The 17,548-nt window shown below is 45.3% G+C and overlaps 1 protein-coding gene across 1 annotated transcript in view; it reads right to left on the bottom strand.

Moving 5' to 3' along the window:
* RfC38 (replication factor C subunit RfC38) overlaps window positions 1-17,548 on the bottom strand; it is a 59,750-nt gene that overhangs the window by 37,204 nt on the left and 4,998 nt on the right. The window contains exon 2 of the mRNA XM_080283458.1: window positions 5,694-5,831. Within this exon, the coding sequence (XP_080139584.1) occupies window positions 5,694-5,831 (138 nt within the window). The remainder of the gene's footprint in view (window positions 1-5,693; window positions 5,832-17,548) is intronic.

The raw sequence follows: 17,548 nt of genomic DNA, 5'->3' as shown, positions 1-17,548 counted from the left end.
ACACCGTTTTTTTCACTGCACAACACTCAAAATTCCCGTGTGGTCTAGTGGAGAAGTTCTTGCTGTTTATTCACTGTCAGAGCCCGAGAGTATCACTGGCAGGCGTCCAAGGGGTGCATCGGTGGGTAGTGGTGATGGCGTACCGACTACAGAAGACTCTGAAGACAGCCGCAAACTCACGTCGAGCGGTGACTCCACTGTAGCTGATGTGCTGGGCTGTGGCTCGGAGCATGAGGGCCTGTCTTGGGGAGGCAATGGAGTGGAACCAGGGCTTGGCACAGCGGGGGTCACGGGCCTGAAAAAACTGTCAATCGTTGACTGACGCAAGGACCGACGATTCTGGGGATTGATGATGCGCTGCCGGAAAGCACGCACTTCCTCCACGAGTCCCAAGGGCCCCATCTCCCTGTCGCAGTCCGGGTGTTCCAGGTAGTCTAGGACGAACTCTAGATGTTCCCGGAGTGCGCTCAGCTTGGGGATGGCTGGAGTAGTGTCCTGCTGGGCGGAGTCTGCATCATCATCGCCTTCGTCGTCGGAATCTTCAAGTTCGGGACTGACACCAGCAACCGAAGACGCGATCTCGATATCAGACAACGTCTGATACCCAGGATCGCCCTCGTCATCGTCCAACCACTCACGAACATCGTCCACATCAACATCGTCGCCGTGCGTATGTAGCCGTGCATGGAAGTCATCCACGTCAAACCCTAGGAAATCGTACTCCACATCTGTTCCGAGAAGCAGACGAGACCAACCATTTTCAAGAGTTTTCACAGGGACTTCCTTCCATGCACTAGCCCAGTTGTACAGCGCAGACTTGATGTTGTCGCGGCGAAGGTTTTCCAAAGTCCGCTTGCCTCGAGTGTCACGTCCTTCCCTGCGCTCGTCCTCGTCCTCGAGAACCACCATCACCTCGTCCAGGAACTTCCGACGGTACAGGCGCTTTGTTGCCACGATCACTCCTTGGTCCATTGGTTGAATGAGAGCAGTCGTATTAGGTGGCAGAAACATGCACCTAATACGGCCATTCTCAGCAACCAAGTCCTTGTCGCACGGGTGGGCAGGTGCATTGTCGAGGAGAAGGAGAGCCTTTACCTGGTCGCGAGGAATTCCCAGTGTCTTCGTCTGGTAATGTATGACCTCCTTGGACGAAGTGATGGTGAAACCAGTCTTTGAAAATCACAGCTGTGAACCATGCTTTCAAAGAATGGTACCATACGACAGGAAGGACATCCATCACCCCACGAAGGCACCGAGGCTGCTTTGCACGGCCAACAATAACGGGCTTAAGCCGGTGCATGCCGTTAGCATTGGCACAACACAAAGCAGATATCCGTTCCTTAGAAAGCTTGCGGCCAGGTACACGCTTCTCCGTCTCATCGGCGAGAGTGTTCGTTGGCACCGAGCGATAGAATAGGCCAGTTTCGTCAGCGTTATAGACTTGACCGAGAGTGAGGCCCTCCCTGTCGATCAAGCCTTTCACCTTGTGCCGAAACTCGTCCACTCCATCCTCGTTAGCGTCCAATGCTTCGCCATGTGCTTTACGGTTAGTAAGGCCATGTCGCAACTTGAACGCGAAGAGCCAACCCTCGGATGCCTTGAAGCCTAGGGCGTCGTGAAGCCTTGCAAACTTCTCAGCAGCAGCCTTCAGCTCCGTTCCACGTACCATCACACCAGCTGCACGTTGCTGTCGATACCAAATCAACGTGGAGCGGTCGATCTCTGCATACTTGGGGGTAAACATAACCTTCCTCTCCACGTTGCGTTTGCTTCTCGACGAGAAGTCAGCCGTGTACTGCATGAGCTTGTCTCGGGAACGCTTGATATCAAACAAAGTCGACCGGGCCAGGTTGAACTCGCGGAGAATGCGAGAGGAAGACCAACCCGCATCAACCTTCTCCAATATCTCCCGTTTCTTCTCCAGAGTCAACACCACTCTCTTCCTTTTCTCAGGAGGCGGGGCCATCATCACACACACTAAGAGTAGGGCAGAGAGCAGCAGGAGGCCTTGCAGCAAGTACGGCACCACCACAAAAGCGAGCACGTGGGCAGCCATGGCGAAGAGCGTAGGTCTTGTCGCGGTGAGAGACAGGCGGGAAGTGGGGAGGATGCAGCGGCGCTCTATCGGACGTCGGAGGAATGACGAACCAAAACAATGCTCTCACGCGGCGCGTGCGGCAAGTTCAAATTACGGACGGCAAAAAATCTATTTTTTTTCCAATTTTTTTGGATTTTCGGACCATTTTGGGAATGTTTGATCCCAGGACGATAAGGTTCGGTTAGTGGGGATGTTCGGTTATTGGGCGTCCGGATATTAGAGGGATTACTGTATTTAAAAAAAATGAAGTCAAAACAACTAAAAAAGCAAACAAAAAGCCTCTAAGCGGTAAAGACCAACAGGTGACAACCAAGACAGTACAAAGGACATGGTACCGATTTCAGTGTGGATGGTAAGGGTTGCAAATGATGATATGAAAGAAAGAGAGATTGTCCAGGTGTTTCTGGGTGTAAAAGTGGACATACATGTACTGACTGAGACTAAATTGAGAGGTGAGTATGAGAGACTGGGAGTATGGATGGGGTATATGTGCAGGAGTAGGTGAGAATGGGAAGGCAAAAGAGGATGTATGTATTGTTGTGTGCAAGAGGTGGAAGGAGAATATAAGAGGGTATGGATCAGTTGGTTCAAAGACTGTGTGGGTAAGATTGAAAGCAGAAATACAAACATAGGCAATGAGCGATCATGTGTGTATATGTGCCAACAGAAGACTGTACAGGCGAGTGAAAGAAAAATTCTGGGCAAATGTGGAAGCATGCATGGAAAAGTTCGAGAGGAATGAGAAAGTGTGTATTTGTTTGGAGATATCAATGGAAAAGTAGGGAATGTGAATGTGGATGGAGCAGCTGGTGAGTGCGGTGTGCCTGCAGAAGTGGATGAGAATGGCAGTGCTCTAGTAGACATTTGTGTGGGGAGGGGGATGGTGACAGCCCTTACCTTCTTTAGGCATAAATCATACACAGATATTTGCAGCATGTGATGAGAAGGGAGGGTCAAGAACTGAATGAACAGAAGGCAATGATTGATTCTGTGTGTGTGGACAAAAGGATGAGAAGGTATGTAATGGATGCAAGAGCATACAGAAGTTGGGAGAGTGGACTTTCTGACCACCACTTGGTGGTGGTGAAAGTCAAGGTACAAATGCAATGGATGAATATAAGGAGAGGACAGGAGGAAGTACCGTAGTCCATACAAGGACGGCTGAATGGTTGTAAGAGGTTGGGAAATAAGCGGAATATAAGAGAGAAGTGGAGGAGCAGTTGGGTAAATATGATTTGAAGCAGATGGGGGAGGTGGAATGTGTGTGCAAGATATTCACAGAAAAAATCTGTGCAGCACGTGAGGTGGTGTGAAGAGAAGACGAAAGGAGGTGCAAGGAACAGCATGGTGAAATGAAGAGGTAAGACAAGCTGTGGCACAAAAAAAGAAAACACATAATGATTGGATGAGAAATAGAGGCATGGACGAAGTTGACAGAAAGAAGACAGAGTTATATGCAGACAGGAAGTGAAAGATGACAAGATTAACAAGAGAAAGTAAGAAGGGAGTGGAGAAGGAATTTGGAAGGAATTTGAGTGTAAAGTGAAGGGAATGTAAGAAAATGTTCTGGAAGGATGTAAAGAGAGTTAGACAGGGTGATAAAGATGTTAGTGGGGGAGTGAGGTAGACTGACGGTCGAGAAGGGACAAAAAGTGGCAAATGGAGAGAACACTTTAAGGAATTATTAAATGAAGGTAATGCAAGTATAAGTAGCTGGGGAATGGCTGGAAGATGATGCAAGGTGAGATGGGAGGAAAAGATCAGTTGGATGAAAGTAGTGGAAGCAATGATGAAAGTCAAAATGAGGAAAGTCCCAGGAATTGATGGAGTATGTGGTGAAATGCTGAATCATGGGGGAGAGATAGTAATAGAATGGATATGGAAGATGTGCAGATTGGCCTGGGAGGAAGGTAGAGTCCTGGAGGATTGGAAGTCAGGTATAACTATTTCCCTGTACAGAGGAAAAAGGGAAAAAGAAGTGTGTGGTAATCAAATGGGCATTTGTTTTCTTAGTGTAACAGGAAAAGTATATGGTACGATACTTATTGACATAGTTTGGGATATAACAGAGGAATTAGGTGGAGCAGAACAGGAGGATTTAAGAAGGGAAGAGGTTCTGTAGATCAGATATTCATCCATAGGTCTTCAGTGGAAAAGTTTCTAGAGAAGGAAAAGAAGTTGTGTGCAGTCTTCATGGATTTGGAGAAGGCAAATGACAGTAGATACACACGAAGTGTGGAAAATATTAAGAATACATGGAGTAAATGGGAAGCTGTTGAATGCCACGAAGAGTATGTTAGAGGGTGCTAAGGCTGCAGTGCGTGTGGATGGTGAAATGAGTGAATTTTTCTATTTGAATGTTGGATTGAAACAGGGATGTGTCATATCTACACGGTTGTTCAATCTGTATATGGATGGGACTATAAATGGGGTACAAGGTATGGCAGTGGATGTTGGAGCAGCCCTAATGAGAGAGAGCAGCTATTGGTACCTTACTGTCCTGTTGTTTGCAGATGATACTGTACTATGAGAAGACAAAACGGAACTGCAAGGGTTGGTGAATGGGTTTGGGAGAGTGTGTAAGAAAAAGAATCTGAAGGTGAATGTGGGGAAGAGTAAAGTAATGGTCTTCAAGAGAAATAAAGTCACTGAATGGACAGTGAGGTTGGATGAAGAGTGGAAAATGTGAGTGCATTTAAGTACTTGGGTAGTGTGATGAATAGGGATGGAAGTTCAGAGGGTTAAGTGCTTGAAAAGGTACAACAGGAAAGAAAGGTTGCTAGTTCTCTGACAGCAGTGATAACCAATAGGGAATCGAGCATGGAAGTAAAAAGAAGTTGCTGCATGATAGTATTGTGATCCCTACACTAACACATGGAAGCAAAGCTTGGACCTTGTTGGAAGGACACAAGAGTAAAAGCAGTGGAAACGAGTTATCTGAGACGAGTATGTGAAGTTAAATGGAAGGACAGGCTGACAAATGAGGAACTGAAGCCGCAATGTAATGTAATGTGATACAAAATATTAGGAGAAATACACTGAGGTGGTTTGGCCATGCGAAGAGGATGGAAAGTGAGAGGCTAATGAGAAGAGTGTATGTGAGTGAGGTGGAGGGAGGGCAGGGGAGGCTGAGGATGAGAAGAAGGGATGAAGTAAAGAAGAATATGAGAAGGGGGTGTGAGCTGGGGGGTGGGCAGCAAAATGGCAAGGGACAGAGTGACATGGAGGCAATTTGTTTGTGGCCACCCCTTATGGGATTAAGGCGTCTGGCAATAGGCAGACAAGTACCACAGATTTTGTCTGCAACCATAAATAGCCATGAGACTGGATCCACTGTGCTTGTTGTTGTTGTGGCCACAGGCTCATCTGGATGAGAAACCAGTGAACTGTCACCACATAAAGGTGTCCCTCTCTACCACCAAAGGCAAAAATACCACAGTTAATTCTGGTGTCACTTGATAATACTGACCAATGGTATGGGAGTCTTGACACAAAGAATGTGTTTTTAGAACCATGACATTTTGGGGGTCATTCAACACTTAATGCAAAGCAAGTACTGGAGGCAACATAATACTTTCTGTAATACAGTACATACTTGAAAATTTTGATGTTCAATTCTGAGGCGCTCCACTCCTGGCCCATACAGCTCCCGCAGTAGACACATAATTCGGGTTTTCTTCCCGGCTCCTGATGGCCCATATACCAGCAGATGAGGGAAGTCTCCACATTCAACCTAAAATGAAAATAATGATATAGAAAATTTTCTTTCCAGATCATTCAATGTTATTTCTTTGCACACAAAGATACTAGCCAAGGACAAAACCTGAATATCATAGCTACTCCAAAAACCTCAATATATTAATAACTTTAAAATTTTACCACAATTTCAGGAAAGTCTTGCTTCTCACAGTGTCATGAACTATGCAAATAAATTATTCCCATAAACTGAAACTGTGTTTATCATGAAGATTTTACAGTTTTGGCCTGGACCGGACCGTTTTCAGCCTTAAACAGAGATGGAACATTTGTGTGTTTGTACTGTATGCAGTGAGGTGAGGGGAAGTGAGACAGAAGGGTGGATCACTGGAATTTTCCACTACCAAAGAATTCCTCACTTTTTTTTTTTTTTTCTTTTCATGTCCAACTCTGGGCAAAGGCTTCAGGGCCCATTCCAAGGCCCAGTAGTCCTCCTAAACACCTCCACTTTGACACTAACACCCACCGTCCATACTGAATACGTGCTAGGGCTGTCTCATACAGGACTTGTGTTCTGGTACTAACGGGGGTATTATTACGACACATCAACGGGTCTTCTGGTAGATCAGTAAAGTCTCCTTTTTATGAAATTCAAATCCTTTAACAGTCCCCTGTCCCAACCGGGATTCGATCCTGGGTCCATTAGGACCACAGGCCGCCTCTCTACTGATTCAGCTACCACCTCCCGGTATTCTGTTACAAGATGTGGCTAAATAGTAGTTAAAATGACATTCCTTGTGGAAAACACAAAAAAAATTTATCATTACTCTGAGCACAAGATAATGTGGCACATACATACAGCACTGTATGTTACTTGCGAGTACTATAAGCTAACCTAAGCATTAAATCTGTTAAAGGTCTGGGGCAAGGGAAAGTAATAACTGAACTACAGGAAAAAGACAACTGTCAGAAATACTGTCATGCCAGAGTTCAAGTTTCTGCCAACAGCAAATGTATTTCTTTTTCTGCAGCCTTTCTGAATAGTTGCTTCATATGTCACTAAACTTCTCTCTGATTTCCACGATTCAGTAGTTCACTTATTACTACATTCTCACTCATGAAAAATCACTCAAGAGCTCAGACTTACATACAGGTTTTCACTCAACATTGAGATTTACACAAATTACTTATACACACTTTCTTGTAAATTAATTTAGACTACTGCTGCCATATTCACTGTCCACCAGCTTCAGGAAAAAGGTATATGAAAGAAGAGGGATCTACACTTTGTTTTTGTTGATTTGGAGAAGGACCCTGACAGAGTCCCTAGGAAGGAGGGGAAGTGGGCAATGAGAAAGCTTGGAATTGAGGAGTGGCTGGTGAGAGTGGTTATGAATATGTATGTGGGCGATCACACTTATGTAAGAGTGAATGGTGCATTGGGTGATGAGTTTTCTTCGAATGCTGGCATGCATCTGGAATCAGTCTTGAGCCCCTTATTGTTTGTCATGGTACTTGAAGCTCTCCCACGTGACCAGAAATTGACTCCCATGCGAGATGTTGTATGCTGAAAACTTGGTGTTGACTCCTGAGAATGGAAGGGAGGTGGAGGGAAGATTTAGGAAAGGGGGAGACAGAATGGTGTGCAAGGGTTTTACAGTAAATGTGGATAAAACAAAAGTGATGATACCTATGGCTGGTGATGGTAGAGAACTGTCAAAGCAAAAGTTGAGTGTCTATGGGCCTTTTGCCACAATGGTGTGGGAAGTAACTCCATCTTGTGCAGTATTTGTGATAAGTAGGTGCATAAGAGATATAGTGGTATTAAAGGTAGACCACAAGATAATGGTGATATCATGTGTGCAGTGTGTCAGGAAGAGCATACAGTATGCAGATTGTCAGGCATGAAAGGATTGATCTTGTTGGTGTCTCTTGAGCGCGTGGAAGAATTTTGCTATTTGGCAGACATATGTTGAATGTGGGGCTGGGGCTAGCTCTAGGGCTAGGGTAAGTAGTGGCTGGAGGAAGTTCAGGGAGCTGTTGCATCTCCTGACCCTGACTAGGCTTTTGCTCCATGCTGAAGGATCTTTGATTGCAGCATGTTTAGGAAGTACAGTAATGTTGTATGGTAGTGAGACCTGGGCAACAAAGGAAGAGGATATTCATAGCCTCAAACATATGAAAATGACAACAATTAGATGTATATGTAATGTGTCCTTGAATGCAAGGCCTGGAAGGGCTAGGTTTACAAATGCAGAGTTGAGAGGAAGCATGGGAATGGAGTGTATTGGTGCTGTCATGAAGAGGGACAGATTGAGGTGGTTTAGCCATTAGGAGAGGATGGAAGATGACAATAGGGTGTGGAAAGTGAGAAGTGTGAATATCGGAGGTACGGCTGTGAGAAGCAGACCGAAAAAGACCTGGGACGAGGTCACAGAGTGTGACCTCTGGAATATGGGACTAAATAGGGAGGTTGCCAGAGATCAAGCAGCATGGACAGCCACCACTAGGTGACCAAGGCTGATGCATGCAAGCATGTTGAAGCCTTTATAAACGATACTAATTTAACCAACCTCTTATGCTAACACCTCATGGAACTGAACATTAATAACCACTCCAACATCTGACATGAATACAGTGATACTGTACAGTCTCATATTACTGTCACTGTAATATTACTGCCTAAGTATGCCAATGTGTCACTGAGAATCACAAATACCTGAAGTGAACTTCAAATGGCTGAGTGTTTCATGAGCATCTGTTATGTTGCAGTTATGTTGTAGAGTATAGCATAGGCTACAGGATAAATCTTCACTATATAAAAGACTAGTAAAATACTCTGATTATAACTACACAATATTACAATTAATATATCAACACATTATATTACAGTCAAATTTGGCCTCTTTCAGTTCACTGTATAATCCAAAGGTCTTTCATGGATCCCAAAATGTTAAAATTCTAGTTTACAGGTATCACCAGAAATACTGATTTTATCTCTTCCAATCCTTCTAGGACTGGTGTAAATGTTATTGCAAATAAGAGTTGCCATGCAGAAACCCAATCTATCCTAACTTATATTATGCTGGAAAAAAAAGAAAAAAAAAAGGAACAGTATAGATAACAACAAGGAAAGAAAATACCTAATCTGAAAAGCTACTTTTGGTACGTCTCCTAAATTTGAATCTTAAGGCCTTATCACACAGGGACATATGTGCAGAACAAGCAACACTGGCAATCCAGTTCTGCTGCCACAGGAGAGCTGTGGACACCACGTTTCGTCACCAGATCCATTTGTCATAGTCCAAGCTCACAGTTTCTGTCCAAAGCTCCACTATCTCCTTCTCTGTGGAGTTTATCCTGGATGTAGAGTGCATTTTCTGCTGTATTAGACTGTGGTCATTTTCTCTCTCTCTCTCTCTCTCTCCCAATCTTTTTATGTTTTATTAGTCTCAGAAAATTTTCCAATATAAAGAAATGTGTTAATGACAATGGAATGTTATTTATTTATTTACTTTTTTTTTTTAAACAAGAGGCGCAGACGCGAAGGCAAATTAGATGGCAGTTGCTTATTCCTCATGAAAGATGAGGAATGAAATACCCAATGCAAAAATACTCACCTGGCCCACATCCACAATAGTCAAGGTAGTTCTGTTGGCAGTAAGAAATACACTGTTTGTTGTGAACTCTTTTGTGGTCTCCTTCTTATCCAGGCTGTGGCATGCGTTGTCTGTGCCATTTGCTGTAAACTCATGGTCTCCTTATCCATGTTGTGGCTGTCCAGTGTGCATCATCTGTGTCATTTGTTGTGAGCTCATGGCCTCCTTCTTATCCAGGTTATGGCTGTCCACCATGTGTCGTCTGCAATGGACAAGGTTCACTGACCTTGGCTGTGGCAAGTCAAAAAAAACCAGGCTAAGATTGATCAAAGATGAAAAGGTGGCTCTGTACCTGGAACACTGTGTGACAGACAAGCAGTAATAGGCAGTCATTCTGTGCCGCCACTGGCTTCTGTTCTATGAATGGATTGTCCATGTATTAAGGCTTTTTATCCCCAATTTTTCTCCAACGTAACCTACTGGTTGTCCATGACCAGCATCTTTACCGACTTCATCCCACCATCTGATACTCTGATCAGCTGACTCTTCCGCAGTTTCATGGACACCACTGTTGCCATATCTGAATTATGTCTTCTCATATTGTCCATGAAAGACAACATGCCATGTCAATTTCCACTTTTCATTTGTGATGATCACTGTTTTTTTTCTTTAAATGATTGAACACAGGAAGGAAAAACAAACGAATAAAAATACAATCCATACACCAGACTACTGGCACCCTCCATTCATAAAAAATCTGTAACAGTTGGACTTGAACAGCTGTTGATTGAAATTTGGGGGGAAACACCGGGGAAGCGAGTTCCAGAGAGATGCATTTCGGGGAATGAAAGAATTCTGTTAGGCAGATGTTCTGCAATATGGCTGTGTGACATTCCAATCATGACAGTTTCCAAATGCCCGTGTAGCATGAGGGAGGCATGGGGAGATGGCACAATGCACGCAACTTCGTTTGAGTATTTGCCATAAAAGTATCTGTAAAACAGAACATGGAAGGCAACATTCCATTTTACTTGAAGGGGAGGTAGTTTATTTGTAATAGCAGGGTTATGAATAATTCCAACAGCTTTGTTCTGAATTCTGTCTAGTTATTTTAGTCCAACCTCTCCACATCCATTCCACAAGGGTGAGCAATATTCTAGCTGTGAGTGCATGTGACTCTTACAAATTACAGGCATACCCCGATTTAACGATCTAATTGGTTAGGTAAAACCCCATCGTTAGGCAAGGTATCGTATATCGGGGTACTTTTAACACGTATTTCAATGTGGACCATTTACCAGCCTTGGGTTTCCCCAAAAACCATGTCCAAAACCCACCCAGATGAGTCCCAAAACAGGTTTAAAGGCAATCTAAATGGCCTAACAGCTGTCAAGGAAGCTAACCCAAGCCTAACACCTGTAAATAACTCACTGAGAGCAACAAATAAAACCTGAAAATCATAAGGAATAGGTTAGAGAATATCAAACACCTCTCACCACTTACTTCTTGTAAGTCCATGTCCAGTCCTGGTCATCATCCTTGCTATCCCCCCGAGGCTAGGGGACATGTGGCGCTCCCCAACACTCAGTCCTCCTCCTCAAAGCCCTTAAACTCTATCTGAGAGTCAGAGCGGGTTGGCGATGGACTGTGATGCGATGACACAGGCGGAGGCGATGGGGTATGATGCGCTGGCTCAGGTGGTGGCGATGAGGTGCGATGCAATGGCTCTGGGGGTGGTGATGGAGTGCGATGCAATGATAGAGGAGGTGGTGTGGGAGACAGCTGCGATGTCCGGTGAGGTGGCGAGGGAGACCGCTGCGATGAATGCTGAGGTAGCGATGGAGTCAGTTGCGGTGGCTCTCGTCGTGGCAAGGGAGACAGACAGTGGCTGATGTGGTGTGGGAGATGAAGGGTGGGACAAGGAAGGCAGCGATGGAGTGGCAGAGTGCCTTAGTGGAGACACAGGTGACAGGAGACGGCAATTGGCTGGAGATTAGGTCCAGTACAACGGGCCGAGCACGTCCTTGGCGGGAGGTGTCCCTTGGTGTTTCTTTGCCGGTCGAAGGTTGGGGAGATGCTCTGCTGGTTGACGGCTGGGGAGATGCTCTGCTCGTCCAGGGCTGGGGAGATCCTGTGCGACTTGCTGGCCTGGTGGGGGCCTGCTTAACGTAGGCTGTGATCATTGTCTGTCTGGCCGCCCTCTTCCTCTCCTCCACCATTGTCATGTACACTTTCATACCCTCCTCAAGCCGACTGGTTGTGTCCCTGCTTCGTCCTGGGAGGGGGTTGTGTGATTTCATAAGTTGTCCAGGTTCATCAGCATCTCCATCAGGATCTTGATGTTGAGAGCTCAGACCTCACGCACAACCTCCTCCTCCTCCTCTGCCTCCTGGTGTGCCCGCTCAATCTCCATATTGAGGAGCTCCTCATTGCTGAGCTCCTCCCTGTGGCTCTCGAGAACCTCCTCCACGTCATCCTCATCGACCTCCCCGAAGCCCGCCTCGTGTGACAACTCGACAATGTCCTGCTGCACACACTGGACAGGCATAGGTTGCACGCCCTCGGGCAAGCCGGTGAAGGAGTGCACGCACTCTGGCCATAGCTTCTGCCACACACCGTTCATCATCGCCTGGCTCACCTCGTCCCATGCTGCAGTAATATTCTCCAGGGCGTGGCATATGTTGTACCCTCTCCAGAACTGCTGTACAGTTGTTCTGTCATCACTGTCACAGGCTCTTACCACCTGCTTCATTGTGCGGCGGAAGTAGTAGGTCTTAATGGCAGGAATCACCTCTTGGTCCACCGGCTACAACAAAGATGTGGTGTTGGGGGTAGGAACACCACCTCAATATTGCTGGCCCATTCCTTCATTGCGGGTGGGTGGCTTGGCGCATTATCCACCACCAGGAGAAATCTGTTCGCCAGATTTTCACGAGATGTATACCTCTTCAGCACACAACAGGTACGAGTGAAAATATGACGAACAGATATCTGAAGTCAACCAAGCCTTATTGTTCGACTTTCAGATAACCCCAACGTTCTCCTTAACATACCCCACCAGAGCCCTGGGGTTCTCCGTGTGGTAGATTAGGAGCGGCTTCAACTTGAGGTTGCCCTCGGCGTTGCCCCCCCAGCAGCAGTGTCAGCCGGTCCTTCGAGAGCTTGAATCCTGGTGTAGACCTTTCCTCTGTTGCAAAATATGTCTTGGAGGACATTCTCTTCCAAAAGAGCCCAGTCTTGTCAAAATTCAACACCTGCTTTGCACTACAGCCACCCCCTGTGATGATGCATTTCAGCTCATCAGGAAATGCTGCCACCACCACCGTATCTGCACTCGCTGCCTCACCGTACATCTTCACATGGTGGAGATTTGCCCACCTCTTAAACCACTCAAACCACCCATGGCTAGCCTTAAAGGTCTCACTTTCATCAAGCTCACGCCTTACCTTGAGCTCGTCCCACAGCAAGCCTTAGTGCAAATAATTGCCTGGCTCATGGGTGCCTTGCGTCAGTTCGGATCTTCCACCCACATGCGGAGCATCCGCTCCAGCTCCTTCATTGCAGGCTCTCGCTGGCGGGTGATACAGCAGGTGGATAAGGTTGCAACTCCCCAGCAGCAGCCTCAATGGCCTCCTTCTTCTTGATGATGGTGGAGACAGTTGACTGGGCCAGGTGGAGAGCTGAGGCGATAGAGCATGCACCTTCGACTTTGTCGTCTTGCTTAAGGATTTCCAATTTCACCTCCGGTGATGCAGTCTTTTAGACACGCTTCGTGGGAACATCACCAGCACCACCACTAGCAGGACGCTTACCATCATGACTAGGGCCTCCACTAGCATCACGTGCGGCAACCTTGCCAGACATGATCAAACTTATATTGGCTAAAATTCACACAATATTGCACCGCACACATGATCAGAATCACTGCTCTACTCACAACACTGCTCGAACACAGTTACAATGCACTATAATAGCAACTTGCATAATGTTGGTGGTGCAATATGATACGTGGTGGGTGAGCGTAAGGGAGATCCTCACTCTGAGATGGCCAGTACGAGAAGAGCGATATGGGTGAGCGCGGGGTGAGCGATGGGTATGGGGCCTGGGTGAGCATTTCTGTGTATCCTGGGAGGCGGGCGGGCTTAGCTGGCTGCAGAAACACGCGCGATTCAAAATTTCGTCCCGTCGTCTGTGGGCACAACATCGGAGGGCCCATCATTAAACCAGAGCTCGCCCATTGGGTATCAGGGTCTGGTGCAATTTGTACCCCCATCGCTAAGCTGAGGTATCGCATCTAGGGGTATCGTATATCAGGGTATTGCTGTACAGCTAACTGACTGTCAATAACGAAGTTACAGACTCTGTACAATAATCCAAATTTCTTTGAGGCGATTTTAGCAAGTGATCTGACGTGGGAGGTCCAGCTGAGGGCACTGTTAAGCAAAACACTGAGAATTTCAATACTTTTGGAGACGGAAATATTTGTAGCACTGAATGTAATATACGAGTCTGGCAATATCTGCCTATTATTACACTGAATATATTTGGTTTTCTATCTATCTATCTATTGCCAGACGCCTCAATCCCGTTTGGGGTGGCCACAAACAAATCGCCTCCAAGTCGCCCTGTCCCCCGCCATTTCGCTCCCCTGCTCCCAACTCACACCCCCCTCTCTCATATACCTCTAAACCCCATCTCTCCATCTCATCCTCGGCCTCCCCCTCCCTCTTTCCCCCTCCACCTCACTCACATACACTCTCTTCGTCAGTCTTTCACCCTCCATCCTCTTCACATGGCCAAACCACCTCAGTGTGTTCCTCATAATGCTTCCTATCACATCCACATCAACACCACAACGCTCCTTTATATCCTCATTCATCAGCCTGTCTCTCCATGTGACTCCACAGGCTCCTCTTAAATAACTCATTTCCACGGCTCTCACTCTTGACTTGTGTCCTTCCAACAACGTCCAAGCTTCACTTCCGTATGTTAGAGTTGGTATCACAATACTGTCATGTAGTAACTTTTTCACTTCCATGCTCACTTCCCTGTTTCTTATCACTGCTTTCAAAGAACCAGCAACCTTTCTTCCCTGCTGTACCCTTTCAAGCACTTCACCCTCCAAACATCCATCCTTACTCATCACACTACCCAAGTACTTAAACGTACTCACATTTTCCAATTCCTCACCATCCAACCTCGCTGTACATTCACTGACTTCACCTCTCTCAAAGACCATCACTTTACTCTTCCCTACATTCACCTTTAGATTCCGTTTCTTACACACTCTCCCAAACTCATCCACCAAGCCTTGCAGCTCCCCTTCGTCTTCACTCAACAACACAGTATCATCTGCAAACAACAGTACAGGGAGTTTCCAAACACTATCCTCTCTCACCAGGGCCACTCCAACATCTACTATTTGGTTTTACTAGTATTAAATGACACTAGGTTATATTGTCCCCATTCATTGATCTTAAATAAGTCTTGATTTATGGAGATGGCTGCACTGAGATGAGCGTTAGAGATATTAAACTTTGTAAATACGGTAGGTGTTTGAGTGTGAATGAACTGTGAAGTATTGAGTCATTTGCTTATCAATGGATGGAATTGTGGGTGACACAGAAAAGATTATAAATATGAACTGATCCTTGTGGCACACCAGCATTAACTGAGTGGAAATTGGAATATACATAATCTACTTTTACGCTTATTTTCTGTTGCTGAGATATGAGGAAAGCAGAGGAACAAAAGACGCTACAGTAGTCCACAGCAAGGGAGTTTGAATAGCAGGGAATGGTGCCACAGTCTGTCAAAAGCTTTAGAAATAACAAAGGCTACTGCATGAGTTTCTCCATGCTAGTCAATTGGCTGATGGATGGTATTAGTCAGGAGACTGAGTATATCATCTTTCGTGGCCAAAACCATTTTGTCTAAAGAATTAAGTTGTTGGATTAAAGGTGTTTAACTATGAGCTTATTTAGAGGGTCAGAGGAACCTCCTTTCTTTATAATTGGGTAGGTATTGGCTCCCTTCCATGAATTAGGGAATGAAGACATACCCGGTAGTATGCATAGTCTGAATAATTTAGCCAGAAGAGAGGCAAGTTCTGGGGAGCACTATTTCAAAACAAGTGGAGGAATTCCGTCTGGGCCTGGACCTTTGTTGGTTGGTAAATTGTCTAGAAGGGAATTTATGTGTCTAGTCTGTATTTTAAGTGGAACAATTTCAGGAGAGTCAAGTTCTGGCCCACACACATTCTGGCTGACATCCTCTCAAGGTAGAATTTCTGGCAAATGTACTGGCAAGCATATTTGCTTTACCATGCTGGTCAACAGTAATGTTACCGTCTGAAGATTTAGTGGGGGAATGGGTGATGACTTGTTTAAAGTTGTTACTGAAAGAATTGAAAGCTGACCAGAATATTCTATTGTCATTAGGACTGTTAAGTTGTTTTGATGCTTGGTTTTGAAGAAAGTTTGATTTAGCGAGTTTTATTACCGCTTTTGCATGGATTCTTGCAATTTTAAATCGACAGCGATTCACATGTTTTTCATTTTAAGTAAGAATTATATGATGATGGCTTTTGGGCTGTTGCTCTGGCACAAATGCTATCAAACCATTTGGGAGAGTCTGATCTTTTGGTGAACTGCTGACTTGGTATGAATGAATCCATACCAGCTAGTATTAAGTCACTGATGTGGGACAGGGTAGAACTGGCATCACTAGAGAAGAAAGACTGCCATGGAATGTCATCAAGATAATTTCTAAATCCATCTCAGTCTGCCCTATCAAAGTGCCATCGAGTCACCCTCACAGGTTCAGAACAGAGAGGTTTGGGGGAGACAACTAATAAGGCTTTCGTGAGATTGTGGTCGGAGGATCCAAGTGGTGACAGTACTTCTATCCAGTACTGATCTGGATTATTTGTCAGGAACAGATCCAAGAGATGGGCATTATGGTTAGGATTATCTGGTATTCTGGTTGGTTGCTTTACCAACTGCGTGAGATTAAACAATTCTGCAAACAGATCACACCCTAGGCCAGTATCGTCAGTCCTGGCAGAGTGCAATAACCATTCTACATTATGTACATTAAACTCACCCAAAATGGAAATTTTAAAGCTAAGGTAAGGTTAAGGTTACTCAACTGTGTGGATATAAAGTCAAATACAACGGGTTCTGAAGAAACATTGTGGGAGCAATAGAATACACAGATATATTTGGCAATACTGTATTTAGATAATTTAGTTTAAACAGAGAGTAATCAAAATTAGTTGAAGTTTAACCCCTTAACTGCGGGGTGTCACTTTTGTGACGCTTGGGAGCAAGGGATCATACCGTGGGGCATCACTTTTGTGATTCTGTGTTACTTTGAATTCACCCGGGCTTTCAAGTGGGGGCTTGTATCATCTATCAGTACTGCCAATGTCCAACACTAGTCAGCACTCCTAATCTCATCTGTACTCCCATCCATTGTTGCCAATTTAGCCATTTCTCCCCGTTCTTGACTCCCCTCCCTACCCCCCCTCCATTACCCTATCCTCTCACCTGCCCGGCTGTGCTACGCTAAGTAAATCTTCCCTGGAATTTTTCACTGATTTCATCCATTGAAATAAGCCCTATGCACTATTCTTATACCAAATAATATATACAAAAAAGAAATAAGGTAAGTGATAGTGCCATACACCTGGAATTGGCTAATTATCACCTGACAACACCTCACGTGCATTCGTTCGCTAATTTTCGCTGTTTATTTTCCCTTGAAATATGCTGTATAATCTATTTTCGTAATAAATATACATATAAGAAGGGAAGGGAGAAGCCTAAGTGATATTTACATTCACCTGGAACTAATTTATGATGTATTGTCTAGATTTCCTGCCAATCATTTCACTGCTATATATTAGCTGCTGTCAAGAGGCTGACGTTGGCAGTAATGCATTTCCCTAGGTAGGCCACCCTGGCCCACCCCTATCAGTTCACTCTCATCTTCCAATGTGAAGGTACCGTACGTCTGTTTGCTCCTGCTAACTTCACCACTTTTCACCCCCCTGCAAAGGGCCCTGTGACCTTTACCCCCTACTAAACCTCATGTGGAAAGAGGTAAAGGGCTGACAATTGATAAAAGAGTGACTACGATCTTTCTATTGAGT

The sequence above is a fragment of the Coenobita brevimanus genome, chromosome 97 (genome assembly GCF_032717465.1).
Source record: "Coenobita brevimanus isolate Jiangsu-jjx chromosome 97, ASM3271746v2, whole genome shotgun sequence".
NCBI lineage: Eukaryota > Metazoa > Arthropoda > Malacostraca > Decapoda > Coenobitidae > Coenobita > Coenobita brevimanus.
This window is presented reverse-complemented; position numbering and strand designations above follow the sequence as displayed.